The 24,048-nt window shown below is 33.4% G+C and overlaps 1 protein-coding gene across 1 annotated transcript in view; it reads right to left on the minus strand.

The window, feature by feature from the left end:
- LOC145255528 (uncharacterized) overlaps window positions 1-24,048 on the minus strand; it is an 85,056-nt gene that overhangs the window by 14,482 nt on the left and 46,526 nt on the right. Inside the window, exons 2-4 of the mRNA XM_080113989.1 lie at window positions 21,935-22,113; window positions 17,754-17,885; window positions 11,143-11,235 (exon numbers count right to left, since the gene is read on the minus strand). Of these exons, the coding sequence (XP_079970115.1) occupies window positions 11,143-11,235; window positions 17,754-17,885; window positions 21,935-22,113 (404 nt within the window). The remainder of the gene's footprint in view (window positions 1-11,142; window positions 11,236-17,753; window positions 17,886-21,934; window positions 22,114-24,048) is intronic.

Here is a 24,048-nt window from a genome sequence, read left to right on the forward strand (position 1 = left end):
AAACACATCTTAAATGTGTATATATTTTCTCAAACGTGAGGGAGGGGGTGGGGGAGATCTATAGATTTTAGTAAAACTGGAAGTTTAAAATCAATAAATACTTATTTTATTATTACTACCAGCAATTAAATTTTTTCTTAAACCAAAATCAAATTAGAAAAGATAATTAAAGGAATCGTTTTTGGCATCAGTAAATAGGCACAAAATTTTTCGATTCCGATACCCTAGACAGTTATGATTTTTTCGATTCTTGATTCCGATTAATCGTCCCAACACTAATTATGATATAAAACTTATTGTGACAATAGAAACTGTCTTTCTGATTTGTGAGTTCTGGTTTAAAAAAAATTCGTTTTTTAACCTATTTCTTATAATAAAACAAAGAAAGAAAGAAAACAACTGATGATGGCATTGTTTCCAAACGAATTATTTGGATTTAAATAGTGTTTTTTGTTTAAACAAAAACAACTGCAAGTATTTGACTAATAATTAAATTTGGTTGTTTTTTTTTTTAATTATTTTTATGATATACGTTTTTTTTAACATATATCGTGAAAGTAATAATAAAAAAACAAAAAAACATGTTGGCTAGCATTTTTCTTCCACTTTAAAAAAAAACAAAAACTGGTACCATCATTGAAAAAACAAATAAAATTGTGTTTGGTTCAGATTCTGCAGAAGGATCTTAATTTTTATTGAAATATTGCATGCGTGGGAAGAATATTATATAATAACTAGGGCTGTGACAACAGCTTATTCTTTTCATTGCTTTGACTCTTGAGTATATATCCGTAAATATCTTATGTTTTTATATAGACTGATGGGGTTCTCGGTTGTCTTACTGTGTCGGATATACACTTGAGAATGAAAAGAATATTCTATTGCTACTGCCCTAATAATAACACTCTATAATCATTGAAAAAAAGATTCAATTTTTGTTGCGTATTCAATAAAACAGTATATAAATAAAAATGTATAATCAATTTTAATTAATATCTTAATCATTTATGTAACACAAAATGGATGTTATAATATAAAATGAGTCCACGCTTATCTAGGCTAAAAGCTACACAAGGTTAAGGGTTAATGAGTTATTTTGCTAAACATTTGTGACCCATTTACATTTTACTTAAATTATTTTTACAATAAAAATTTAAAAAAACTGCTTCTTTTAAAAGAAATAGTTTTTATTTGGAGGTTATATTGAAGTTTATAGCTTTAATATAATCTAATAGTTATGGTATCATGCTTTATTTGTTAATTTATTAATTGAAAAACAAATTATAAAACTGATCAGTTCAGATTTTGTATAACAAGCCTAATTTTTTATTAATTCTCAATAGTGAATTCCAATTAAAAAATAATATATACAGCTTAATTTTTATTGAAATAAAATATGAAAAATCTACTGCTTTTATATTAAAATTAAAAAGGGCCATTATGATATAAAATGAGTTACCGTTTATCCAGGTCAAAAGCCACACAAGATTAAGTGTTAATGAGGTTATTTTGCTAAAGTGATCTATTTGCGTTTTACTTAAATCATTTTTTACAAAAACAATTGCTCCTTGTAAGAGAAATCGTTTATATTTAACTATTTCAAGTTGAAAGCGAGTGAAGATAATCACATACACATATGCTGGGAGTATAATTAAGTTTAATGTTGAAACAACTCAGAGTGATCAATATCTATCTATCTATAATGTTTTTTCATCTTAATGTATTTTTGCAAAAATATTTGTTTTATGTAAAAAACAAAACCTAAACAAACAAAAGATTACTTGATTAATTTACGTGATTAAAAAAAATATTTCCTTTCTGTCATAAGTATAACACTTATACATTAATTCTGTACGCTAATTATTCCATAGCTAGATATAACATATACTGACTCAACGGGTCACAGATAGTCTAGTTATTATTATCAGCAACATTAACAATAACAGTAACATTAATAATAGAAAACAATTGTATTTTAAATTACTTTTTCTCTAAGCCACCCTCCATCTGGTAATATCTTGCCACCTGGATAAGTCTTCCTGCTAATATTTTTTAGATATAAAAATTATTTCCAGTTTAGAAAATAAATTAAAAATATCCCTGAGGAAATCCTATATATCAACTTCTTATGTTATGTGAAGTGGATACACTTTCATTGACTTTTGAAAATTGCCCTGCTCTCACAAATTTAATCTTTTTAACTCTTTTTAAAAAACAATTTTTGATCAATTTTCTTCATTTTTGTTCAAGTTTGGAAGCAAATGTTGAGATCGATTGTCTAAACAGAAAAAAAAAATTGTGTATAGGCAATAAAAATGCTTATATGTTGCTTTATATATATATTATTGGTCCCCCAACAAAAGGAGGGTGGACCTGTAAATTCACCCTCGTTCGTTTGTCTGTCCACACTTCTCAATAACTATGCCGTGGAATTTTTAAAAATTTTGCACAAACATTAAACATGATATGAGTAAAAAAGTAACAGAACAGATTTTCTGGGAAAACACCGGTTGCCCTCCTAGAGGTGCCTTTCGGGTTAAAATGGCTAAAATTGACACTTTTTTACTCATTAAAAATAAATGATGCCTTGGAGTTTTATAAAACTTTTTGAAAAGTTGTAACTAACTGATTTCTATATAATTTTGCTTTTTGATACTTCACGATAACTCTTGGGTCTCTTGGGGCTTTTTAAGGGCTAATAAAAACACTCCATTTTTGGGACTTTTTTATCATATTTGTCCAAAATTTTCTGTGTATATCTATTTAGCAGTTTTGCATGGTGCTGAACTAAAATTTAAATATGTTAAGGCCTTGGGGACTTTTGGAGCTAAATGGTGGGGGAGACACATGATGGACTTAGTCATTTCTTCTTTTTGCATGGTGCAGAACTCAAATTTAGACATGTTAAGGCCTAAAACTGCACTGTTTGCTCATTTTCCCCAAGATTTGACGTCCTCTGGGGATTTGTTTATTTTGTTTTACAGCATATCAACCACTTTGGGGTCATTTAATGCCGAAACGTTAGTTATGATGTATTATATATTGGTTTGTTCTTCTTAATGTTTTTTTTTGGGGGAGGGGGGAATCTTTCCTTATATTTTAGTGTATATTTTAATCTCTTTCAGAAAATTGATCATTTTTTGGGGATCGTTTAATGTTTAATATTGTTTTTAGATTGTTTTCTTGGTAATACTTTGTTCGGATTTGTTCAAGGTCAATGCAGTTCGTCAGTATACAATGTACTGTGTAGGGTTCTTGACACGTTATACAGATAGGTGTCTCCTCCCCTTTTAGTAAATGTGAGTGGGTGATGTGAGTGTGACCTATTTCCAGTCTGGTCATTACTACCGCTTCCTTTCTTGTTAACTTTCTTGTGTTTCTTGTTCCAATATTTGGTGTTATTTGGAATAATTTGTTTTCTGTACATGAGCTCCAGTTTTCTTGCCATTTTCTCTTCAAATATGTGTTTATTTTAGTCTTTAGGTCTGTATGGAGGATTTTTCCACTGATGTGGTTTTGTTGCAGAGTTTCCTTTGCTGCCTTATCTGCTTGTTCATTCATATAGATGCCGATATGGCTTGGTATCTAGCAAAAGATAATATTTTTTTCCATGGTTATGGCATCTATTTTGTTTAGCAGCTTTGTAACGAGTGGATTTATCATTTTTTTTTCTTTTAGTGATATGAGTATCAAGAGCGAGTCTGTAAATATGAGATATTTTTGATGGTCGTCGTTGATTATTATATGTAGTGCCAAATCTATGGCTGTTGCTTCTGCGCTGAAAATAGAAGATTCGTTTGGGAGTCTTTTCTTTAGTTTTATTTTTTTGTGGATGGCTGCGCATTTTACTTTGTCTCCATCTTTTGATCCGTCAGTATAGATTTGTGTGTATTCTTTATATGTATTCTAGATATTAAGTAGTTCTTCATGGAAGATTGATGGGTGGGTTTTCGTTTTGGGATATTTATTTAATTTTAATATTATGTGTGGTTTGTTTGGTCATCCAGGGTGGAGTTTTTGATTTGATATATTTATGTATTTTTGTTATGTCTATTTGGGCTTCTGTGAGGATTTTTATGTGGAGGCTAAAGGGTTTGATGATATTTTCTTTCCTGTTGAAGAGGTGTGTGTATTGTGGATGAAGGGTACATTGGTATGCTGGATTTGCTGGACATGATGCTAGCTTTAAGTAACATTGTAGCGCTAAATTCTATCGTCTTAGTATCAGTGGAGGCTCATGAGCCTCTATGTAGAGGCTTTCTACTGGAGAAGTTCTAAATGCTCCCAAGGTCAATCTTAATCCTTGATGATGAATTGTATTTAGTTCTTTTATGTAGAACTTCCTTGCTGCTCCATATATGAAGCATTCGTAATCCATTTTAGATCTAATTAGAGTTTGGTATAGTTTCAATAATGTGACTGTCTGCACCCCAATCGGTGTGTGCTAGGACTTTGATCAATTGCATTGTCTTTTGGCATTTTGTTTTTAAATATTTTATATGTGGTATAAAAGTTAATTTTTTATCGAATATAATACCTAAATATTTATGTTGGTCGATGAGTGGGATGTTCTTGTTATCCAGTTTCAGGTTGGGGTCGTGGTGGAATTTTCGTAATTTGTAGAAATGGATACATTTAGTTTTCTCTTCTGAGAATGTAAATTCGTTTTCTATAGTCCATTTGTTTATTTTATTCAGGCAGAGTAGTAGTTTGCGTTCAGCTGTTTGTATAGATTTAGATTGGTAGCATATAAGTAGGTCATTCACATATAGGGCGTTTTCAATTCCTGGGTCTATGTTTTTTATGATATTGTTTATTTTAATGCTGAAGAGGGTGACAGATAGGATACTGCTTTGGGGGACACTCATTTCTTGATCTTTTTGGACTGAAAAAATGTTGTCCATCCGTACTTGGAAGGTTCTATTTGTTAAGAAATTTCTGGCATTCTGCCCCTAAGTCCTAGTTCATACAGGTCTTTTTGGATTCTGTATTTCCAAGCAGTGTCATACGCTTTTTGCATGTCAAAAAAAATTGCTATTAGATGTTCCTTTTTTGCAAATGCTTCTCTTATGCGTGTTTCCAGTTTTATTAAGTGGTCGGTGGGGCTTCTATTTTTCCTGAAACCCGACTGACTTTCTGTAATCAGATTTTTGCTTTTCAAGTACCAATTTAATCTTTCATTAATCATTCCCTCGAATGTTTTGCACAAACAACTAGTGAGTGCAATGGGTCGGTAGTTAGTTGGGTTTGTATGATCTTTTTTTGGTTTGGGTATTGGGATTACTATTGCCTGCTTCCAGTTTTTTGGGATTCTGTTATTTATCCATATTTCATTGTAAATTTGTAGTAAGTAGTCCAGTGATGGTTTTGGTAGTTTTTTAAGAAATTGGTAATGGATCTCATCAGGGCCGACTGCTGTATCATGAGATTTGTTTATTGCCTCCTCTAGTTCTGCGCTATTGAGTAATTGGTTGTAATTTTCTTCATTTTTTGATATAGCTTAGAATTTTTTATTTTGTTTTTTTGATGATGAGTTCACTGAGAATTATTCTGCTAATTTATTTGCGATATTTTGTTTGGCGGTAATCTTCGTGTTGTCGCATATAAGGTGTTTAGTAGGATTCTTTGTATTTTTTCCTGCTATTTTTCTGACCATCTCACATACTTTTTGTGCTTTGTGTTTTGATTAATTTTTTTTACATAGTCTTTCCATGTGTTCCATTTTGATTCTTTGATAGTTTTTTGTGTTTTTGCCTTGCTGTTTTTATATATGTCCAAATTTTCTTTCGTTGGACTGTTTTTGAATTTTCTTAAGTTTTCACGTCTGGTTCTTATGGCTTATTTGCATTCTTTATTGAACCAGGGTTTGTTATAGTTTGTAGAAGTGGAGCTTTTTGGTATGTTCTCCTCAGCTATTGTGAGTAAGGTATTGCTGAAATATGTGATGTGTTCTGAGTTAGGGTTCGCTTCAGGTATTAATCTGTGTTGACATGCATTTTGGAATTTTTCCCAATTTGCTTTTGATACATTCCAGCGAGGTGTTTTGTCTTCTAATTTAGGGTTTTCGTTTTCTAATATAATTGGGAAGTGGTCACTTCCGCATGTATCCTTATGTGTCCTCCAGCTATAATCCATGTATATAGTTGGGTCACATAGGGTTATATCTATTGCGCATAGGGTTCCTGTTGCCAGGTACATGTATGTATGTATTCTCTTTGTTATTTAGTAGACATAGGTCGTTTTTTTTTTGTTTTTTTTTTACTGCCCCACCATGCATTGTGACTATTGAAGTCTCCCAGTAGTAAAAATGGTTTAGGTAGTTGTTTGATTATATTGTTTAATTCTGTTTCGTTTATTGCTTCATTTGGTGGTATATAGAGTGAACACAGGGTTACTGTTTTGTGTAGTGTTGCGGTTATTGCAATAGCTTGCATATTTGTTTTCACTGTGCTGTGTGGAATGTTTTCGTTTATCAGTATTGATGATCCACCAGTGGCTTTGTTGGATAATTTGTTTATGTAGTTGTTTATTGAGTAACGTTTTATGTTGATTTTGTCATCTTTTAGGTGTGTTTCCTGTAGGCAGATTATTGCAGGACATAGGGATTTGAGGAGTATTTGTATTTCTTCGATATTAATTTTTAATCCTCTTATGTTCCATTGTAGGATTTTGTTAGCCATGGTTTATATTTTATTTCTCTTGTTTTGGGTTGTTGGATTCCTCGATCTCCATGACTTCCTGGCTTTCAAGTCCTGGAGGCATAGTGTTTTTTTGTTTGTCTTTATCTTTGGATCATGAGCTAGGGCTTTTATTTGTTTTTGTTTGTGATCATGATCTTCTGTAGGAAAGTTTTAGTTCTTGCTTTGTTTCATTCTCTTTTTTGTTAATTCTTTCTTGTATTGGTAATTCTTTGATTCTGGATGTGCTAGGGATTTGTGCAGATTTTATCTGATTTGGTGTTGCTTTTTTTTTTTTTGTTGTTTTTTTTTTTTGTTTATTTCAGGGTATGTGTTCGTTTTTGTGGTATCTGTAATTATTGGTTTTATATCAGTTATGAATTTTGGCTAGTCGTTTGGTCAGAGTTTTCTTAATTTTTCAACAAGTATATCGTATTTATCTTTTTTTTTCTGTAATTTCCTTTTTGGTAATTTATGCATAACTTTTCTCAGTCATATATCTGTCTACAATTTTCCTTGCTTCGAGGAATGATATATTTTGTTTTTGTTTTACTGTTACAATTTCTTTTTCTTTTTTCCATATGTCACAGCTCCTTGCATAGGCTGGGTGGTCTTCTCCAACGTTTGCACATTTGCATTTGTTTGTACACTCGTTTGAATTGTGGTCTGGGTTTCTTTGGTTACATTTGCTACATACAGGTTGATCGTAGCATACATCCTCGTGGTGCCCGAATTTTTGGCATTTTTGACATCTAAGGGGGTTTGGTATAAATAGTTCAACTTTTACAATTGCATAACCAATTTTTATTTCTGTTGGGGCCTTTGGTGTGTTAAATGTTATGATATAGGTGTTAGTTAAAATTGGGTTTCCTTTTTTTTTTTAATGGATATTCTTTTTATGTCTGTTAGTCCTTGGGATTTTAGTTCGGTTTTTATTTCATCAATTGAACAATATGATAGTTCTTTGCTTCTTATAACACCCTTTGATGAATTCATTCTACTGTGGGGATATGCTTTGATCTTTTTATTATGGAATTTTTCCATTTTTAGAAGGATATTATCATCTGTTTTTTTATTCACTTCTACTAGAATTGTTCCATTTCTTAAATTCTCAACTGCTGTGGGTGATATTCTTGCAGCGATTTCTTTCTGTATCAAGAATACGGACAGTCTTGTCAGGAGGTTGTCATTTTCAGCTTCCAGAATAATAAATCTTGGAAAGTGTTGATTTTGTGGTTCTTCTTCCTCTGAACTGGAAATATCTGATATTACCGCATGATATCTTTTTTTTTTTGGGGGGGGGGGGGCTTTTTCTTTTTTTTCATTTCTATTTTAGGTTATTTTTCACTTCTTCTGCTCCCCACCCGCCTCGGAGCCCTATGTGGGAAGTGTTGGGGGGGGGGGCCATTCGCCCTAACACGATAGGGATACAGCAGAAGTATACTCTTCTTACTGTTGGATTCCAGCACCTGTGTTTCCTTCATCCCCTCCAAGAGCCTTATTTTTGGAAGGAATGTTGGTTTTCCGGCCATGTTTCGTCCGTACTCAGCAAGTTGATTGACCCTTCAGCCACCACTTACTAAATCAGTTTATTGTCTAATGTGGGGAGCATGAGCTAGTTTTTTTGTTATGTTTGTCTGATTTAAGGCTAAGCTTGACCAGCCGATTGATCGGAGCGGACCTCTCTGACCACCTGTCTAGTCAAAGTAAGGGCCAAAGTGACGTGTTGGGAAGGGGAGGAAATCATTTCTATCCTCCGCAACCCTCAACCACCAGGATCCCGTTTCACGGTGTCACGGGTTGCCACCCACGGCAAACAGGTGGCCCCATTAAGGGACTTTTACTCTCTGCAGGGAGGGGGCAGATGATGTATTCTAAAGCCCCACCGACAGGACGAAGTAAGGAAATGGGGGGGGAGGGGGAGGGGCTGTTGTTTTTGTTTTTGCAGAACATATTTAAGTTTTACAAAAGAGGATAGAAAACAAAAACAGGAATTCAATGTAGGTGCATTTTGTCTCAGGAAGCCAAAAGACAGCCTGATCTGGTAGCACCAGCTATGGGGACTTTTAGGGCTAAATGGGAGAGGGGGGCAAATGCTGAACTTAGTCATTTTTTTTTTTATGCCTCGTTCATTGTACACTCACGGGGGACCATGCATGCTTCACTTGTTAAGAATCATTTCGAGTTAAAATTTAGTAGTACTACACATGTAATCTGAAAAAAAACACATTTGTAATGCTTATATATGCTAGAATAATTAAAAGAAAGAATTGAAAGTAGTTTATTTTGTTCATGGTGTCATTTTTTTTTTGTATCATTCAAGACAAAAAAGTATTAAAACATCTTTTTTCCCTATTACAATGTAATAAAAAATTGATTTTAACCCAAAAACAGTTCTAACGTTCTGTTATATATATATTAGTGATGGGACGATTCCAAAATTTTTTCCCAATTCCGATACAATTACTAATTCCAACAACAAAAAAACAGCTACAGCAGACGAGTATTATAGCCCCCCACCACCCTCACTGAAAGAGTTCTTTAAATGGTGTCGAGTTAAGTTTGTTTATATAGAAATGTTCCAATATTTGGAACTTTACTTATTGCAAAGAGAACAATGAGTTTAAAATATAAATATACCAAATTTATTTTTAAAAAAATCAACGAACAATTTGTTTACGTCAGTTTTTTTTCTTTCTCTTTATTAATTTTGCGGTGTAAAAAAATCTATAAATAATGGATATGTTCGTTTTTTTTTTATTTGTATCTCACCAATAATTTATATACAAAATACACATCAGGGAAACTCGTACATAAATCATAAATTCTTTTCATGTGATAGAAACTTATGCATTCATAGTAATGTTATAAGGGATACTGGAAAATTTAACCCAAAACCGATAAGTTTTTTTTTTCTTAAACCCCAATGACTTTTTTGGAAGAAGTGGGAGAGACAGGCAGATATTTTTGTATGAAGTGTTATTGATTGGATTTCTAACACTGAATAAATTTATTATTGACAGACAATTTACAATTTTTAACAATTTTAGAAAAAATATTTTTTATCATTAGAAACATTAATATTGAAAAATATTTTCTATATTCAACATATTGACACTATTTTGAATAGGAGTTGTATTGTGGTGAGTGAAATGATTCTGGCTAAGAGTAAAATAAATAGTGTAAGATAGAGGATGACCAACGATCTCCACTTTCCCACACTTTTGATGACCTTGTTCTTTGTTATATTTTTTAGCAAATAAATAATTCAAAGTTTTAATACTACTCTTTATCTTTCTTTTCTGTCCTCGGTCAGTGAAGAAGAAATCCTTCTAGACTGAGATAATGTTAATTTTTATTCCAATTTAGAATGCCTCTTCTTGGAAAGTTGGATTCTGCACACTATAAACCAACCTTGTCTAAATCTGCCTCCAAAGTTAAGCAATGTTGACTCTGGTTAGTGGTGACCATTTGGGAATTCTAAGCGCTGTATGTGCTCTCCGCTTATTTCAGCATTTGTTTCCAGTTGTCCTGTACATACACTTCACTTGCCACTGGTATTTAACAATGTCATCTCAGGAGATGTGTGGTTGGAGATTGCGCACCTCCTGCCACAAAAATTTCACACACAGGCACCCCTTCATGGGTATCCATAATTTGTCAAAGATTGAAGGAGTTTGTTGTTGTTGAATGGTACAGGGTCTATTGGATCTACCTTATATTTTCCCTTGAGCACTGACGATTATGCGATGATCTAATTTTGGCTCATAATCTCTTCAAGGGGCATTATTATATATCTCAGAACCTTTTATTAACTAACTAGAAAGAGGACTGCACAGACACTACAAGAAACTATTTTCCCACTGATTTCGATGGAGTCAAAGGAAGGCTGTGTTGGCAATCAGAATCCTTTGACCTTGAGATAAACTTTCAAGTGAAGTAAGAAATGCAACAACAACACAACCATGTAAGTTAAATTTAAACAAGCACGAGACTATTTTGTCATTTTCTCTGTAAATTTTTACCACCTTTTTCCTACGTGGCAGTGAAGCACAATTGTTTTATTTTTTTGCCAAATAAACTGAATTGAAAAAAAAAAAAAATTAATTTACCGGACAAGAATCAATCCACTTTAAAGATAGATAAGATATGAAAACCGTAACTTGTAGGAGAAATGAAAAAATTGTTGAAGTAAGTCGTATCAATTTTATTTTTTGTAGATAATTTACATCATTAAAAAAAAACAAAAAAAAAACAATGAAATTTGATTATACAGTGAAAATCTTCCCCAGGATTGGCTAAATATTTTGAAAGTCGGATAGGAATCGGACCTGAACTGGCAGAGCCTTAGCTGTGTTGCATACCAAGTTAGGTCCATTATACACAAGTACGAATTACCAATCATCTTATCCGCATGCAACTAAAAACAGAGCATATGCTTTCGAAAATGGACAGAAATACTTACTACTTTTCTTTTCTATATCTTCGTTTTTATGCGTAACAATTTGTTCTTTCATATTCTTTGACTTAACATCAATATCCTCGTAAATATTTTGATCTGAAAAATAAGAGAACATATTTGAAATGTTGTACATAAAGATAATAAACATGACATGTATGTATAGATTGAACATATAATTAAATACATTATTTCCCATACAAGTCAAAATACACAAGTTATTCATAAAAAAGTAAAGAAAATATATGACAAATGTATTGCAAAGACTTACAATTGTCTTCAGGGCGTATTTTCTGTTAGGAGATCTGCCTTAAGCACATCTTCTGTTTGGCATCCATCATGCAATTAGGAAAGAATTAAATAGTCGATAATGAAGACTTAATTCTTGACTATGTATTGGTGTCAGAGTTTCTACAAGATCACTTGCTGGCCAAGAGATGTCGGGATTCCTTTCTTACAAGGAACTCTAAACCTCTTTATCTAAGGGCATAACTGATAAATGAAGCCTATAAAATAATATTTTTCTTCAGGGAAGATAACTATGGTCATCACATCTTTCAGAAAGAAGAACACAAATTACTCATACAAAATAAGAATATTTATGGTGAAGCAAGGGTTGCCTAATCTTTAACCAAGACAATGTATTTATGTATTAATTTAGAAAGCCTTATGATCCATTTTCTAAAAATTACTTCATTTTTTTTTTTTTTTTTAAATTATGGTTGCATTAGTGGAAAGAGAAATTATTTCATATATGTTGTAAAATACCTGCCGAGAGTATGTTAAATTGTTTCATATATGTATTTAAATTACCCGTGGGGGTAGGTAAAATTATTTTAAATATCTGTTGTACATTACCCGTCCTTGCAAAGGTAAAATTATTTCATATACATGCTGTAAATTTCCTATCCTAGGGAAGGTACAATTATTTCATACATGTGTAATACCCGTCCTATGGTAGATAAAATATTCTTTTGCTCAAAATAGCAAATGATACATGGACATTAAAATTTCCTCTATCCTAAGAATAACACATGTTGAAACTCAACATCAATTTTTTCATTGTTAATACGGTCCTGATTAATGCCGGGTAGCCCTGCTAGTCAAAAAAAAAAAAAAAAAGTCGTGTTCTCATCAAAAATATAAGGAGAACACACATGATATGCTGTTGTATAAGTGTTATCTTTATTTTGCTCAAGTTTTACAAAATTGTTCCTTTAAGATTTTCAACATGAAATCTGACCTGCTACTGAATGTAAATGAATACTTTGGCACATAATAAAAATCTTATGCTTGCATTTTTCTAACTCTCAGAATATTATTTAAAAGGAACAAGATATTAAATAACATTGTTCCTTATATGTAACTAAAGTGGCATAATGATATAGCATTATTTAACAGCATATCTTTTTTTTGAATAATATTAAGAGTTTTGATCAAGAACATAAGCAAAAAAAATCTCTCTCTCTCTATCTGTGTGTGCATTTATATATATATTTTAAATTAAAAGTATTTATTTTTTTAATTGGATTCATAGTTTTAAGTCACACACACACACACACACACACACACACACACACACACACAACAAACGTTTATTCATTTCAATTTCCCCACGCATTTTGCACAAAAATAAGTTCTTCCAGCAACGGCACAATTTCAAATATGCCCACACACTTTTCTCACAACAACAAAAGTAAAATGAACATATTTCTGGCGGACGTAGTTGGCAATAGTATCGCGTGACACAAGCATGTAATGAGAAAATTCAGAAGATTGTCTTTTTAACGCTTTTCCAAAAACCAAAATATCAGTAGTAGCAATCTTGTTTTTGGAGCCCAAAATGTATAAAAACGCATCAAACAGTCTTCTAGGAAGAATTCGATTAATTCATTTCGTTCATTGATTCATTTCAGTCTTCTCCCTTTCTTCTCGCTTTGCCGACACATGAGAACATACTTCTTGTCTTCATAACATCATCGCTGCCAAAGCTGTCAACACCATGATTACACACGTTACGTGAACACTCAAAAATCACTTATGCACACACGCATCCATTCTGAACATTTTCTAATTAATAACAACAAATTACTTTCCTCATGGGACTTTTAAGTAAGGTGAACTTCGCCAGATAAAACACAAAGTTTAAAATAATCTCATTATTTTCACACAGGACTTTAACCTTCTAAACTCATTAATTCCACGAAAGACTTCCACCTAACATTTTAATCATAATGACTTCAAAAGAACTTTCACCAAACGGACCTTTGTTTATTCACCTTGTTGTTTTTGTTAAAAAATAAATGAAGTGCATTTTAAATCAGAAGGAGGTGTCATTTTGTTTCATTCTTTTTTTTTATTTTGTGTGGGGCAAAGAGATTTAATTTTACTTAAACTTCTGCACCTCTACAAATTGGTGACACCTGACCGTGTAATGAAATATGCACTTCCTTCTACAACCCCACAGTTCCACATCACGCTATTTTCCGATTTAAATCGAGACCACAGATGTCCATCTACACCGACTCCTTGTCTACGCAAAGACCAGAGACTGGCAATTTAAAGGCTTCCAAATCATTTTCGGGACTAAATCAAGCGGAACAAGAGCATTGATTCGTCACATTCAGAAATATCTCCAGCCACCCTATCGTTAAACATCCCAGTATTCAACCCAGCCAACATCAAATTCTGATTCATCCAAATCCAAGCGTTATTTGACGCAAAGCGGATAACATCGCAAAGGACACGATACATTTACCTGGTCAAGAAATTACCTACCGACATCATGGAGAAGGTAATAGATTTATTCAAAACTATACCAGAAGAAAACCCTTATGACCGGCTGAAGGAAGAAATTCTAAAACGAACTGGCTTATTGGAGTCAAACTTGGAGAGCGCACTCCATCGCAGTTGTTACATCACATGCGCACCCTTTTGGGAGATAACAAGAACATCATGAGGAGTTTGTGGCTGGATAAACTACCAGCATCAACAGTACAAATCCTCGCACTAACGGCAGAAGGAACAGAGCCTGACAAACTGGCGGAAATAGTGGACTGGATTCACGAGAACTTCCGGACACGCCGAGTAAACTTGCTACGGAAACAGCCTACGCAACAAAGAGACAAAGAGCTAGCCAAGCTAAAATCCATGGTCGAGAAGCTGTCCAAACAATTACAGGATTTACTGAAAGCAGATCGTCAGCACTCACATCACAACAAAGGAGTACCAGCCGAAGTTGAAGCGTGGAACGTGACAGAGTGGGTGGACACTGTTTCTACCATAGTAAATTCAGCAGTAACGCATGAGGCTGTACACATCCTTGTTCCTTCAGTAACAGAAGGAAACAGGGAAATGAGGATCCCAGCCAGTAAAGATGACGACTGTCCCTGGACCCTCTGTAAAAGGTCATCTATTCTATATCTGTGACAGCACCCACGGATATAATTTTCTAATAGACATTGGCGCCGAAATAAGCATATTCCCACAGCTGACCAGTCAGAAGATTACGGCCCAATCATATCACTTGCAAGCAGCCAACGATACCAAGATATCCACATTTGGGGATAAATCATTGACCATCAACATCAGCTTGAGGTGGACTTTCACGTGGATTTTTACCATAGCCAACATAACGATGCCACTAATAGGACCGGATATCCTGGTGAAATTCAACTTGTCTGTAGACATGACCAACCACACATTAACAGACAACCAAACGAAATTGGTGGTCAGAGGAGTCTCCACTCGATACTAGTCAACAGGTATCAGCTCAGCCCTACCTGAGGACCCATCTATCCGTCGATTACTCAAAAAATATCCACAGTCTTCTCAGCCATTCAGGGACACGGACATGGTCAAGCATAGTGCTAAACACTACATTAAAACGACTGGACAACCAGTCCATGCCACCTTCAGACGTTTAAAACCGGATAAATGCAATTATGCTGCAAGAGGGAACCCTCAAAAAGCACATGGTCTTCTCCCTTACATATGGTGCAAAAATCGGACAGTACGTCCTGGCACCCATGTGGCAATTACAGAAGACTGAATGCACAAACTGCACCGGACAGATACCCTATTCCTCACATCCACGATTTTGCGATCGGATTAAATAAAGCGACAACATTTTCGAAGTTGGATCTAATGAAGGCATACTACCAAGTTCCTGTAGCAGAGGAGGATATCCACAAAACAGCCTTGACCACACCATTTGGACTTTACAAATTTACTCGCATGCCTTTCGGACTTCCAAACGCTAGTCAAACTTTCCAACATTTAATAGAAAAGGTTTTCAGAGGATTGCTATTCATATTTGCATACATGGATGACATCCTAACTGCTAGTAAAAACCTTGATAAATGTAAACAGCACCTGGATCAAGCTTTCCATAAATAATCTCACTACGGCCTAAAAGTAAACGTTGAAAAATGCATCTTCGGCCAATCAAAAGTCAACTTCCTCGGACACAATCGACAAGGGCGGAATATCACCACTACCCGAAAAAGTGAGTGCCATCACTAATTTTCCACAGCCCACATCTGTTCGGCAAATCCATTGATTTATAGGGATAATCAACTGCTACAGGCGATTTTTACTCAACTGCTCTTAAATTCTCGCGCCACTAACATCGCTGTTGCAGAACAAAACCAAGAACCAACAGTTAACATTAGATGGACCAGCCTTAGCAGCTTTTACTCAAGCAAAGAAAGCCCTAGCAAATTTCACAAAGCTGACTTACATAAATGACAAGAAGATACCAGACTCACACTTACAACGGACGCGTCAGACGTAGCTGTAGGGCAGTTGACCGATGATGGGATGACCCTATATCATTTTTTTCGGCTAAGCTAAACAAAACGCAAAGAAAATACAGCACATTTTCAAGGGAATTATTGGCAATTTCCCTGGCGATTAAACATTTCAAACACATCTTGAATTATAATAGAGATTTGGTGTCTTGTAATTTTTTTCTCTCTTTTCATTAGCAGTTAGAGTTAACCAATTTTGTAACCCAGTTTCAGGATTGCACAAACATGAAACTCAAGAATTACTGTTCAACAGAAAATTTAATTTGGTTTCCATTTTGAATTTTAATATTTAAAATTTGTATAGACTGAAGATAAGATAAGCATTTTTAAGTCTATTTTGCTTAGTTTTGACACCCTTTATCTTCTCAAATAACAGATCATCTATTCACACAGTCCCCTATTTACTCCTATATTGTTAATACTAAGTTTGCTGCCAAAGGCATGCTCAAAATGAAGAGTCAATCAAAAGGGAACCAAGATTAAAAAGAATGCTATAACACAAATAAAGATATGCCTCATTAGAAAGATGAATGAAAAATAAGATTAGAAATAATTATAACAAAATATTAAATTGAGCCCAAGTAATATACTAGGATTTATTTTTAGCTAGAAAATGAATTTAATTCACTAAAGCGTTGAAACAGATAATCAGTGTCTGCCTGTCCTAACTTTTTTATAAAAAAGATACTGCCCTTTCTTTTTTGCCATGTTTGTTTTTTTGAATTATAGAATAGTTTTTCATTTTTTTCCTTATGAAGAAAAAAGTTTATTTCTTTATAGTTATTATATAAAATAAAAATGTGCATTTATATTGATGAAAAGCTTTTAGTGCAACTACACTATAATAGTGAAGTTCAAAATCTTTAATATTGAATTTCAAGGCTAACCAATGGTCTCTACTTAATTGTCATGTTACAGTAATGAATATATCCAAAAATGATGAAAAACGATAAGATAGGAACAAAAATTAGTAAAGAAAATATTTTTGGATGAAAATTAGCGAAAATAAAATGTTTTGCTAAAAAAACACAGGAGAGTTCCGAAGGGAGGTAAATAACATGCAACTATTGCCAATTTCTGTAATAAATTGTATGTTTTCCCTTGTTTTTAGCATAACTGAGTTACATCTCCTGTTATTAAGTCGCATCTTTTCAAAGAAATATGGCAAAGGGTTTTTACAATAAAGATTGAAAACTTGTGTTTTTTTTTTTAAATAATGCTGTAATAATTAAGTACTTCTTACATACTTATTAAGTAAATATCATTGCTTTTAGTTGAAATCGACACTAAAAGTCAGTAGATACCATTGTTTTTTGTTTTTTTTATCACTTTTTTTTGTTTTCCAACCTTTGCTATTATAGTGTTGTTGAATCAAACTTTCCTAACAAAAATACTAAAGAAAACAAAGCACCAGCAGCTCTCCAAAAATAGAGAGGAAGTGACAACATGGGAATGTCAGAGTTATGCTGTCAGGAACTCTAGTTATTGGCAGGACCTGAACAGATCTGGCACCAAGTGGTATTAGAGCTGCAACCTGGCTAAGAGAGCTGTGGTGAAAATCCAGGAGGAATCAGCATCAGAATCTGTTGTCCTCTGGTCATCTCTGCCTAGATACAGCAGGAAAAGAGGTGTTGGGTAAGGAACCACCAATCAATCAAGTGAAAGTGGCAATGTTTGCTTCTGCATCATTTCTTTGCATGTTCTCAGCCAAACCTTCCAGAGATCCTCCTGCGATGGGTACTCCTGCCAGTTAAAAATATTTACTAAAAATATAAATAAACAAATGATGTTCTTTTCAGAACTAACCGTCATGAACAACAGAATTTGGCGACTGGCATAAATTGTTCTGTGGGACTTGTTTGCCATCAGCTGACACAGCATGAAGAGATTCTTTGGTTTCAGTCGAAGATGGAACCATATTTTCATAAGTGTCAGACTCTGAAAATAAATAAACAGCAGAAAGATTTAAATTAATATTCATTTTGAAAAACAACATTATGAAGAAAAAGGAAAGAAAAAAAACTTAATTGGATTGACACCTCCTTGATAAAGCCAGGTTATTGGCGAAAATTCGGACTTTAATAACAAAAAAAAGTAGATAAAAATGATCTTATCATTTCACAAGATTTTCAGGTTTTCAAATTTTTTCATTTAAATTCATAAAAAAATTTTTTTTTTCTAAAATGTGTGACTTTCCCCTTCTTAAAAAAAAAAAAAAAAAATATTTATATTCAGAATATTTATGCAATCCCACGCATTCACTGTAGAGGAGGTTCCCCAATGCCAGAGAGCCTTCTACCCTGAAAGTTTTTTTTCCTTCGAACTGCTAAACTTTACTAACATACAAAAGTTTAAGTGTAATGCGAACAGACATCTTGCTGTTCAACTCCCTACTTAGAGTGTCCTTGTGTTATATAATTGGGTTTATGTAATGTATTGGTTGTACTTTTATCAAATGCATACAAAATTATATACACGTTCTTGTTTTTATGCTGTGGTTTTTTTTTTAAATCAAAACAAACTTGTTAAGTCAATAATACAAGTTGATTTACATTTAAAAACTGAGGAATATGATAAGAGAGAGAATGACGGAATATGTTTGGTCTGTGGTGTGGGTGTGTCTGTACAGGGTAACGGTAGAAATGTTGCTCATTACTCAAGTCACCAACTCTCTCTCTCTTTCTGATTTCTGTTTACTTATGTCTTATATTTACATTCCACTAGCAGGGAGATCCGATGTTGCCCAGAATTGAATGATGATCAATGAATATTTCACACTCCTATATTTTTATTGTCATCGAAATCTGAAATCGCCCAAGAGGAAGCTCCACATGCCGGCATGGAGTAACTTAGTCCAAAATATATGTTATTCTACATTGCACTCTAGAAAAATTGTTTCTTTTATAAAATAAACTTCTTTTGAGTTAACAAAAAAAAAACATGAAGAAATTTATGCGCAGAGTTTGAACCTACAGGTCACGTCATGCAAAAAAAAAAAACACGCTATCATCTTACCCACAGTAGAATTTTCATAATCCATTGTTATATCATCGTTGCTAAGCTACAACATGGACAAAATGGCTTTACCGATGATAGATAAATTAAAATAACAGTTTCGATTATCGATAATAATTGGGGGTATTCTGAGACAAAACTTAACGAAGATCACTCCCAGACTTACACACTAAAGTTCTGTAAATTTTAAAGAAAATCTGTTCAGCTGTTTTGAAGTCTATAAGGAATGAACTCACACACACAAAGTTGCATTTATATAATATATAATTGTAGAGATACATCGGAATCCGATTTTTTCACTTGGGAATGTTTATTATCTTTGGTCGAAAGACCCCACATATAAAATCAACAGTAGGTTCTTTGCTATGATAGAGGTACGTTCAAAATGAAGGTTTCTGTTTAAAGCATAATTGCACCATGATACTTAACTTTTGCATTTTAAACTTTAATTCAAGCCATTATATATAAAAAATAATTTAATAAAATCAACAGTATTTTCTTCACAGTGCAATGTAGACTTCAATGGATTATGGACTAAATCACTACAAGGAGGGATGTGAGACTTCCTCCCGATGCACCACAATAGGTTCTCAACTACAGCAGTTCAATTTGATTGAAAAATGGACGATTTCTCCAATTTTGATGACAATAAAAATATGGGAGTGTGAAACATTTGTTGATCATTATTCAGTCTCGAGCAACATCGGATCTTGCCCTTTTGGCAAGAAGCAAAGTGTAGTATCTGTACTGATACTACTCTTCACCTTTTCTGACCTTGATCAGTGAAGTAGAAATCCTTCTAAATTGAGGCAATTTTTATTTATCCAGAGTGCCTCTTTTGGAGAGCTTGATTTTCTTCACATTAAAAACCGACCTTGTGTCTAACTCTGCCCTCGTAGGGAAGCAAGTAAATAGGAACATTGAATAACAAAAGTGGTGATTATGTCGTATAGGTATTATTTTATTTATGACTACAAAACGAGCCTGGTGTCTAACTCTGTCCCGTGGGGAGGCATAGTAAATAGGTACAAAAAATGAAGACAACAAATTTATTGCAATTGGTGCAAGGGAGATTACTGCGCATTATTAAAACACAATTAACCCCCTTGTTTGCGTTTTGTTTTACTCTTATTATTTTGTGTCTACGAATAAGTACTTTTAATAGGAATGAAAATAAATATATATATATATATATATATATATATATATATATATATATATATAAATAAAGGAGTGCCTTCGAACAATGACAGTGTTTTTTTTTTAATGATGACGTGCAACCTTATCTAAAACAATTATACAAATATTTAGGGCAAATTTGTCAGAGCTCATGTATCAGGTAGACAAGTATTGTAATTCTGAACAAAGAAAAATATCTATGGAAGCCTATAAGTATAATAAAACTAAAAATTGATTGCTATTAAATTGTAACAGAAGAAAATCAAAACTACCAGAATATAAAGAGTAGACACTATTAGAAAATATTTTTTACAATCGCTGTTTATAATATAAGAGAGGATAAAATGTTGCCTACTTTAACAATGGAGACAAAAATAAAGTATTACCAATTTTGAAGCGCTTGGACCGTCTCAAGTATTGGGCTATCGTTTTTCAGTGAGGGGAAAAATAAATAAATAAAAAAAACTTGCCATCATAGTTAGATTTTTATAAGCGGCATTTATTTGTATATAGGAACAACTAGCTTAAAAAAGACAAATTGGAGGAGATGGAACGTTGAATTTTGGACAGCTGAGAAAGAACATTAGAGTTGAGAATTGTTGTCATTCATTTTGGTATTGTTAAAGAGGAGTTTGTTTAATTTCATTAGAGGATTCCAATTTATTACGGTGAGAAGAGAAGATTATGGAGTCAGAAATTATGAGATTAAGCAAAGATGTGATTAGGCCCTTTAGTGAAGAAGATGATGTAGTCAGGTAGATGAAGAAGATGAAATTGGTGGCTGAGCTACAAAAAGTGCAAGACCTTGCTAGTTTCCTTTCACTTTATCTGTGCGGACATGTGCCGATTAATGAAGATCAATTAGATTCAGAACAGATATCTAGAAATGAAACTAGTGACAGTGTTCATTGAAGGATGTTTTGAGACATACATAAAAACTAAAACAATCCAAGTGGTTTGGAGAATCAGTAAATGTTTATGAAAATTAAAGCTGGACTAGCAGGATACCTAGGTACAATGAGAGAAGCATAAAACATGGGAATTCCAAAGTTCAGCAGTTCGAGGGAAGAAGCTATTAGAGTATAAGGCTTTCTGGTATCTAGGGATCTCTACAATGAATGGGTGAAATCCTGTTGCTTATTAAGTTAGTCGGGGATATTTGACATTTTTCTTCAAAAAAATTTTTTTATTACATTTTCACTCCAAACAAGGCACATTGCCACTTTGATGTAGGGGCTACTATCAGGTACCCAAGTTGTAGAGGTACTATGTAGGGAGTTTAGCAGCAAGATGTCTGTTCACATTACACTTGAATTTCTGCATGTCAGTACACTTGGGGAAGCAGGAATCTGGAAGAGAATTCCAAAGTCTAGCAGTTCTGGGGAAGAAGCTATTAGAGTAGAAGGCTATCTTACATCTAGGGATTTCAACTGTGTAGGGGTGGGACTTTGCTGTTTGTCGGGGGTATTTTCGTCAAGGGGGACAAGGGCTTGTTAAGGGTAACAAGAGCTAGGTGTTCATCAAAGCACATTCCATTGTAAAAAAAAAAAAAAAAAAAAAAAAGGGATGCAACATTGCAGTGATGGGACAAGGATGGGGGTAGAGCTTGGTTGATAGTGTAGGTTCTATTAAGTTAGAGTCTATTTTGGACACTGTCTAAGAGGAGAGACTAGTGATAGATGCACTAACCAAGATGTAGCAACAATACTTCATGCATGAGCAAATAGTAGCTTTGTAATGATACTAGTCATCCTCCATTATGGCGGATCACTTTTCTTTTTTGTACAACTCACCAGAATCGTGTTGGGAATTTTCTTGAAAAGCGAGGCTGGATTTTCGTTTTTCTTTCTTCTTCTGCAGTTGGAGCAGCCGTTTTCGGAACTTGCTCTTTTTCCGTAAACTAAAAGTTGACAATGTCCTTCGGAAATAATTCAATTGAGGAACAATGCTCGATTCTTTCTTAGTAACAGATCTGAAAAAAGTAAAACAAAGAGAAAAAAACGTTTGCATAAAATAAATAAACAAAACTTAAAAAATATTAAAAAATAAAAAAAATAAAAAATAAATAAAAAAAAAAAAAAATTTTCTGCAAAGTTCTTTCTAAACCTAAAAACTCATTAGATCTGTGCTCAACCTCTATTTTATAGCATTAAACAAAACAGATAACCTGAATGATCTCCATATTACAAGATATTAGTTTGTTGTAATAAAATGGCTGGTTGCGACTTTTAAACAAATAATAATAACTAAGGGGGACCTGTGGAAATTGCACAGCAGACTCTTTCATATGTAATATATTGATGTTAGCATTCTGTGGATGTTCAGCGTAAATGGAGATGCCCTGATATTATTGTAGCTCTTTTGCTAAAACTGCAAAGGTATTTAACCTATCAGAGATGATTGACATAGTCTGGTCGTAAAATATGCTTAAATATGATATTTTAATTCATGCAAATTTTGTATATATTATTATAGAGTAAATTTTCTATTGATTCTTATATATTATAAAGCTAGGATTTCAAAAATAAAACACATATATGGCTTGGGTGAATCAGATTTAATCTAAACCAAAATTTATAAAGAAAAAAATATATGTATATATTTATATAACTTCATTGCCATTATCTATAACTGAAACTGAAGCCAAAACTTATGAAGAATTCTTGGTAAAATTATTTATTACAAAAAATCGAAGGTCAAATGATAGCTTAATAGCGACAGTCACTCTGAAGAAAAAATATATCAGAAAGACACACAAAATAACACACACGCTATCGTATTAATATATAGATTAAAAATTAGTACAAACCTCTGATTTTGTCCAGCATGAAAAGACCAGACATGGGCAAAAAAATAATAAAAATAACAACAAAAAGAAACAATGGCTGCTGCATCTAATTATATGCTGGTGGGTGGATCTTATGAAGTAACAAGATTTCTCCTTATCTCATATGCAAATGAGATGCTGCTAGCTTGAATAAAAAGCCTATTTTTCAGAGACCTGGGCAAATTTGGAGTTGTGAGCTTGGACAGCAGTGTGGCAAATTTAGCCAGAAAATTTGTTAGATGAAAGTACAAAGTAGTTATCAATCCATTTTTGAAAGTACAGGATTTATTATTTAACCACTTCTGTTGCCCAGTGTACTGTAAGCATTGCTGATATTTAGCACCTCTTTACGGACCCAAGTAGAATATTTACTTACAGAACTTAGTAGTCCTCCAATCGTTACAGATTTAATTGTTAATCCGGTTCGACGTCGATTAATTTTGGTGATTTAATCAGAGCCTGTGTTAACATGATTTGCCTTGAAGCTCTGCTTAGTCTGGCACAAGAACTATCTTAAGCACTTGCTTAATTGAAATTTCAAACTACCGAAGTTTATCATGTCATTATCGAGCCAGAAAGCTTTATAGAGCTGGTGAATATGACAAGTTATTTTTTATTTACTTATTTCTCATATTTTTCGTTTTCACACAACTAAAATGTGAGATGCTCAGCTGTTGAAAACACAGAAAATACAAAGTCGTTAAACATCCAGTTTTGATTATATTGAACAGTTCATTTGATTTAAATAAAATTCAGATAACGAGACCTCACATCAGATTCTGTGATTCTGATTTCAAATCTTGTTAGGTTCAGAAAAAAAGCTGTTGAGAGAAAAGCCCTGGAATGGTTTGTATTCTCTCCTGGTGACTTTATCTTATCCAGAACCCCACAACTGAAAACAGCCAATAAACACAATTATATACAAGGTAAGCTGTTTCTTCTAAACAACATCTTTTGTTGGTCCAGTGATTCCCAATCTTTTTTTTTACATGGTAGCACACGGTTGTGCGCTTTAAATTTTTATGGCACACCTATTACAAAACATGAATATTTAACAATGCGTATCAATGTTTATTCGTA

This window comes from Euprymna scolopes, chromosome 3 (genome assembly GCF_053919585.1).
Source record: "Euprymna scolopes isolate OS-2025 chromosome 3, ASM5391958v1, whole genome shotgun sequence".
Taxonomy (NCBI): domain Eukaryota; kingdom Metazoa; phylum Mollusca; class Cephalopoda; order Sepiida; family Sepiolidae; genus Euprymna; species Euprymna scolopes.